Source organism: Triticum urartu, chromosome 4 (assembly GCF_003073215.2).
Source record: "Triticum urartu cultivar G1812 chromosome 4, Tu2.1, whole genome shotgun sequence".
Taxonomy (NCBI): Eukaryota; Viridiplantae; Streptophyta; class Magnoliopsida; order Poales; family Poaceae; genus Triticum; species Triticum urartu.
Genome location: NC_053025.1, coordinates 354,071,160 through 354,078,305, shown reverse-complemented (window position 1 = coordinate 354,078,305; position 7,146 = coordinate 354,071,160). Strand labels below are relative to the sequence as shown.

The 7,146-nt window shown below is 47.6% G+C and overlaps 1 protein-coding gene across 2 annotated transcripts; it reads left to right on the top strand.

Moving 5' to 3' along the window:
* Positions 1-230: 230 nt before the first annotated feature.
* Positions 231-2,383, top strand: LOC125553851. Of its 2 annotated transcripts, none has more exons than XM_048717522.1 (3): positions 231-688; positions 768-1,080; positions 1,870-2,383. In XM_048717522.1, exons 1-3 carry the CDS (start codon positions 507-509, stop codon positions 1,891-1,893), a joined length of 519 nt encoding a protein of 172 aa, XP_048573479.1. In that variant the 5' UTR covers positions 231-506; the 3' UTR covers positions 1,894-2,383. The 2 variants fall into 2 exon arrangements, with proteins under 2 accessions (XP_048573479.1, XP_048573478.1); XM_048717521.1 differs by having other exon boundaries at positions 1,832-2,383.
* Positions 2,384-7,146: the final 4,763 nt, after the last annotated feature.

The window sequence follows — 7,146 nt, the reverse complement described above, 5'->3', positions numbered from 1 at the left end:
ACATACCCCCTCGCGTGCACGTCCGAAACTGTACCGAACCTGAACCGGGCAGTCGTGACTATTGGGTCCGGATCATCCCCAAACATCCCTAAAATATCTTTGGTTCTTTGTTAGAATGTCCTAGTCTATTTTTTTCCGAACCGTTCGATTACGATCGGAGGGTCTAGATGACCCCTCCCTTAATTCTACTACTATATAAACAAGGCAACCCTAAACCTAGGTTGTCCCATCCATCCATTCCATCCCGCAGCCGCCGCCACCCACATTCCCCTTGTTCCTCGCGAGCTTGTCCCATCGCTGCCAGTCCCCTCCATCCTTGGGATCCAAGCCCGCAGCTTCTCCTCCTCGTTTTCTCGAGTCCCCCAACCAGATTCCATCCCCAACCAACCACCTCGCTAGACCTCCTCTGCTTTTCCTCGTGCGTGAGCTGCAGTACGTCGAGCCACCCAGTGCCTCCACCACCTCGTCGGGCCAGCCGCCGCCGGAGACCGAGCCAGCAGCAGGTCATGCCGGCGGCCTCCTCCCTGCCCTCCCTCCTTCTCGTGCTCCCCCTCCTCCCTCATCTTCTCTCACTTTTCTCCGTACCAGGGAGCCGCCATGGCTTCGAACCTTGCCGCGTTGGCACTCCTACTTCATTTCGTCGAGGATCCGGCCAGATCCGGTCGTCCCCGCGTCGTTCGCGCCGCCGGTCAGCAAGCCCCCTCGCGGCCTCCCTATTTCCTCCCCGATTTCTTTCTCTCTCTGAAACCTTATCTACGTTTGAACAGAGAACATGCACTGCCTCCTTCAGCTCTGTCCGCACGCCACCTTGCCGGAGATCGCCGTCACGCGGCCGGATCCGCTCGTCTCCGCCGCCTCCCCGCCGGTTCCCACGTCGCCTCCCTGCGCCCTAGAGTCCATGCCTGCCTGCACTCTTGCCGCCTCCAAGTCCCATTGCTACCTCTGTTTCAGAGGAGGACGACGCGGTCGACGCCCGCGTTGACTGCGCCTCGCCCCGCGAGCGACCGCCGGGTGGGCTCCAAGGCCCAGCAGCCCCCATGCCGGCCTCACCTCACCGCAAAACTGGGCCAGGCCCGTTGGGTGAGCCTCTAGCGCCAATGATCCCATTGGGCCAGTCAATTCAGCCCGTAGCGTTTTTATTCTGCTACTGCAAATTTGCTAATTAACCGGGTAGTTGCAGTTTTACAGAAAAACCCTCAAACTTAATGCATATAAAAACTCAACAACCGATGCATCACATGTAAAAACTTTATATATATGTAAGATGCTTAGAATTTTATCTATTTTCATAATATGCAACTTCCATCCATGTTAAAAATGTTTAAAGTTGATGTTTGATTAAATTTGCATAATTGTCATACTTAAATGATTTATTTCATAACTAATTAACTGTAGCTCTGAATTAAATAATCTTTATATGTAAATGGGGTAAAAACATTGCATAGATTATCATGGTGCACCTACTTTGCATGTTTAACAACTCTAGAATTATGTTTAGGGTAGAATAGTAGCAAATTCAAGATATGCACATGAGGATTTTCCGGAATTGTTATTTGTTGTTTTCGACCTCATTTAAACTTGCCTAAATAGTTAGTTTTATTATGGTTCACCTCTTGCCATGTTTAACAACATTTAATATTGTTGGGTACATAACCGGGGGCAAAATAATAATTGAATGTGGTGTTTCGCCAATATGCAACTCGTTGCATATTGAGCTCCACTTAATTTGTAGTATTTTTGTTGCACTTTGCCATGCCATGCCTCTTTAAACCAGACATGCATCATACTTGTATGCGCATCATGCCATGGTTATGATATGTGTGTTTACCAGGTTGTTTGCTTCTTTTCGGTTGTTGTTCTTGTCGATAGTTCCTGGTTCCATTGCGATTGTGACGATCCGTTCGACTACGTTGGTTCATCTACTTCATGGATTCGGTCTTCTTCCTAGCGGGATTCCAGGCAAGATGATCGTTACCCTAGATACCACTACTATCTTTGCTTGCTAGTTGTCTCGATGCTATCGCTATGTCGCGCTACCTACCACTTGTTTATCAAGCCTCCCAAATTGCCATGATAAGCCTCTAACCTTTCCACCATCCCAGCAAACCGTTGTTTTGCTATGTTACCGCTTTGCTCAACCCATCTTATAGCATTGCTAGTTGCAGGTGCAGTTGCAGTTTGTTCCATGTTGGGACATGGATATGATGGGATATCACAATATCTCTTATTCAATTAATGCATCTATATACTTGGTAAAGGGTGGTAGGCTCGGGCTTTTGCCTGGTGTTTGGTTCCACTCTTGCCGCCCTAGTTTCCATCATACCGGTGTTATTGAAGGAAATATGCCCTAGAGGCAATAATAAAGCTATTATTTATTTTCTTATATCATGATAAATGTTTATTATTCATGCTAGAATTATATTAACCGGAAACATAATACATGTGTGAATACATAGACAAACAGAGTGTCACTAGTATGCCTCTACTTGACTAGCTCGTTGATCAAAGATGGTTATGCTTCCTAACCATAGACATGAGTTGTCATTTGATTAACGGGATCACATCATTAGGAAATGATGTGATTGACTTGACCCATTTCGTTAGCATAGCACTTGATCGTTTAGTTTGTTGCTATTGCTTTCTTCATGACTTATACATGTTCCTATGACTATGAGATTATGGAACTCCCGTTTACCGGAGGAACACTTTGTGTGCCACCAAACGTCACAACGTAATTGGGTGATTATAAAGGTGCTCTACAGGTGTCTCCGAAGGTACTTGTTGGGTTGGCGTATTTCGAGATTAGGATTTGTCACTCTGATTGTCGGAGAGGTATCTCTGGGCCCTCTCGGTAATGCACATCACTTAAGCCTTGCAATCATTGCAACTAATGAGTTAGTTGCAGGATGATGTATTACGAAATGAGTAAAGAGACTTGCCGGTAACGAGATCGAACTAGGTATTGAGATATTGACGATCGAATCTCGGGCAAGTAACATACCGATGACAAAGGGAACAACGTATGTTGTTATACGGTCTGACCGATAAAGATCTTCGTAGAATACGTGGGAGCCAATATGAGCATCCAGGTTCTGCTATTGGTTATTGACCGAAGACGTGTCTCGGTCATGTCTACATTGTTCTCGAACCCGTAGGTTCCGCACGCTTAAGGTTTCGATGACAGTTATATTATGAGTTTATGAGTTTTGATGTACCGAAGGAGTTCGGAGTCCCGGATGAGATCGGGGACATGACGAGGAGTCTCGAAATGGTCGAGACGTAAAGATCGATATATTGGACAACTATATTCGGACATCGGAAAGGTTTCGAGTGATTCGGGTATTTTTCGGAGTACTGGGGAGTTACTGGAATACGTATTGGGCCTTATTGGGTCATACGGGAAAGAAGGAAAAGGGCCTCAAGGGTGGCCGCACCCCTCCCCTTGGTCTGGTCCGAATTGGACTAGGGAAGGGGGGCGCCCCCTTCCTTCCTTCTCCTTTTCCCTTCCTCTTTTCCTATTTCATATGGGAGGTGGAATCCTACTAGGACTAGGGAGTCCTAGTAGGACTCCACACTTGTCGCGCCCCCTCCTAGGGCCGGCCTCCTCCTCCCTTGCTCCTTTATATACGGGTGCAGGGGGGCACCCCAAAGACACAACAAAATTGATCATTGATCTCTTAGCCGTGTGCGGTGCCCCCTTCCATCATAATCCTTGATAATATTGTAGCGGTGCTTAGGTGAAGCCCTACGACAGTAGAACATCAAGATCGTCACCACGCCGTCGTGCTGACGGAACTCTTCTCCGACATTCTGCTGGATCGGAGTCCGGGGATCGTCATCGAGCTGAACGTGTGCTAGAACTCAGAGGTGACGTAGTTTCGGTGCTTGATCGGTCGGGCCGTGAAGACGTACGACTACATCAACCGCGTTGTGCTAACACTTCCGCTTTCGGTCTACGAGGGTACGTAGACAACACTCTCCTCTCTCGTTGCTATGCATCACCATGATCTTGCATGTGCGTAGGAAAATTTTGAAATTACTACGTTCCCCAACAGTGGCATCCGAGCCAGGTTTTATGCGCTGATGTTATGCACGAATAGAACACAAGTGAGTTGTGGGCGATATAAGTCATACTGCTTACCAGCATGTCATACTTTGGTTCGGCGGTATTGTTGGATAAAGCGGCCCGGACCGACATTACGCGTACGCTTACGCGAGACTGGTTCTACCGACGTGCTTTGCACACAGGTGGCTGACGGGTGTCAGTTTCTCCAACTTTAGTTGAACCGAGTGTGGCTACGCCCGGTCCTTGCGAAGGTTAAAACAGCACCAACTTGACAAACTATCGTTGTGGTTTTGATGCGTAGGTAAGAACGGTTCTTGCTAAGCCCGTAGCAGCCACGTAAAACTTGCAACAACAAAGTAGAGGACGTCTAACTTGTTTTTGCAGGGCATGTTGTGATGTGATATGGTCAAGACATGATGCTAAATTTTATTGTATGAGATGATCATGTTTTGTAACCGAGTTATCGGCAACTGGCAGGAGCCATATGGTTGTCGCTTTATTGTATGCAATGCAATCGCGCTATAATGCTTTACTTTATCACTAAGCGATAGCGATAGTCGTGGAAGCATAAGATTGGCGAGACGACAACGATGCTACGATGGAGATCAAGGTGTCATGCCGGTGACGATGGTGATCATGACGGTACTTCAGAGATGGAGATCACAAGTACAAGATGATGATGGCCATATCATATCACTTATATTGATTGCATGTGATGTTTATCTTTTATGCATCTTATCTTGCTTTGATTGATGGTAGCATTATAAGATGATCTCTCACTAAAATTATCAAAGTATAAGTGTTCTCCTTGAGTATGCACCGTTGCGAAAGTTCTTCGTGCTGAGACATCACGTGATGATCGGGTGTGATAGGCTCTACGTTCAAATACAACGGGTGCAAAATAGTTGCACACGCGGAATACTCAGGTTAAACTTGACGAGCCTAGCATATAACAAATATGGCCTCGGAACACGGAGACCGAAAGGTCGAGTGTGAATCATATAGTAGATATGATCAACATAGTGATGTTCACTTTTGAAACTACTCCATCTCACGTGATGATCGGACATGGTTTAGTTGATTTGGATCACGCGATCACTTAGAGGATTAGAGGGATGTCTATCTAAGTGGGAGTTCTTAAGTAATATGATTAATTGAACTTTAATTTATCATGAACTTAGTCCTGGTAGTATTAGCATATCTATGTTGTAGATCAATAGCTCGCGTTTAGCTCCCCTGTTTTATTTTTTGATATGTTCCTAGAGAAAACTAAGTTGAAAGATGTTAGTAGCAATGATGCGGATTGGATCCGTGATCTGAGGTTTATCCTCATTGCTGCACAGAAAAATTATGTCTTTGATGCACCGCTAGGTGACAAACCTATTGCAGGAGCAGATGCAGATGTTATGAACATTTGGCTAGCTCAATATGATGACTACTTAATAGTTTAGTGCACCATGCTTAAACGGCTTAGAATCGGGACTTCAAAGATGTTTTGAACGTCGTGGACCATGTGAGATGTTCCAGGAGTTGAAGTTAATATTTCAAGCAAATACCCGAGTTGAGAGATGAAGTCTCCAACAAGTTCTATAGCTAAAAGATGGAGAAGAATAGCTCAAGCAGTGAGCATGTGCTTAGATTGTCTGGGTACTACAATCGCTTGAATCAAGTGGGAGTTAATCTTCCAGATAAAATAGTGATTGACAGAATTCTCTAGTCACCATCACCAAGTTAGTAAAACTTCGTGATGAACTATAATATGCAAGGGATAACGGAAACGATTCCAAGCTCTTCGTGATGCTGAAATCAACGAAGGTAGAAATCAAGAAAAGCATCAAGTGTTGATGGTAAACAAAACCACTAGTTTCAAGTAAAGGGACAAAGGGAAGAAAGGGGAACTTCAAGAAGAACGACAAGCAAGTTGCTGCTCAAGTGAAAAACCCAAGTCTGGACCTAAGCCTAAAACTGAGTGCTTCTACTTCAAAGGGACTGGTCACTGGATGTAACACCCTGGATGTAACTTTTCCTTTTTTGTACTCCAACTCTTGCCGTTTCCGGCGTTAAGTTATATTTATTTCTCGGGTTCGGGTCTTTGTCTCCGTGTGTTGTTTTCGTTGTCATGCATCTCATATCATGTCATCATGTGCATTGCATTTGCATACGTGTTCATCTCATGCATTCGAGCATTTTCCCCGTTGTCCGTTTTGCATTCCGGCGCTTCATTCTCCTCCGGTGGTCATTTCTAGCTTTCTTTCGTGTGTGGGGATTAAACATTTCCGGATTGGACCGAGACTTGTCATGCGGCCTTGGGTTACTACCGGTAGACCGCCTGTCAAGTTTCGTACCATTTGGACTTCGTTTGATACTTCAACGGTTAACCAAGGGACCGAAAAGGCCTCGTGTGTGTTGCAGCCCAACACCCCTCCAATTTGGCCCAAAACCCACCAAACTCTGCTCCATGTTCTAGAGCGTTCGATCACGATCGCGTGGCCGAAAACCGCACCTCATTTGGACTCTCCTAGCTCCACTTATGCCTATAAATACACCCCCCCTTCGTTTTCGGATCTCTCTCCCCGAAACCCTAGTCTAAAAAAACAGATCCCCGCACCGACGGACATGTCCGGAGCCTAGCTGGACACGCCCGCCGCGCCCCCTCAGCCTACCAGACGCTGCCACGTGGGCAGCGCCAACCACCGCCGCCGCCGGCCCGGGAGGCCCGATCCGGGCCCCCGCGAGCCCGTACGCGCTCCGCCGCCCAACGCCGCTCGACCCCGCCGCCTCTCCCAGCTCCGGCGGCCGGAGCTCACGCGCCGCCGCTGCGCGCCATCACGGGCCGGAGCCGCCGCCGCCGCCATCAGCCGCCTCGCGCCGCTCCCGCCGCCGCCGCAACGCCGCCCGGCCCTTCCTCTCCCCGGCCGGCCCCCTCCTCTACTCCGGCGACCGGAGCACCGGCCGGATCCGGCGAAGTCTCCATCACCGGCGAGCTTCAAGTTCATCTCCGGCGAGCCTCGGATTCCGTGCGTGAACAGTGATTACAGATCTAGATCCAAAAATATCTCCTCACGGTTGACTTTTCCCTC

Excerpts from the sequence above, each read along its gene's own strand:
- LOC125553851 (XM_048717521.1), top strand. The coding sequence starts at position 507 with ATGCCGGCGGCCTCCTCCCTGCCCTCCCTCCTTCTCGTGCTCCCCCTC. Across the intron at positions 689-767 it reads CCGCGTCGTTCGCGCCGCCG|AGAACATGCACTGCCTCCTT; the intron begins GTCAGCAAGCCC and ends ACGTTTGAACAG. Across the intron at positions 1,081-1,831 it reads AACTGGGCCAGGCCCGTTGG|GTTGTTTGCTTCTTTTCGGT; the intron begins GTGAGCCTCTAG and ends TGTGTTTACCAG.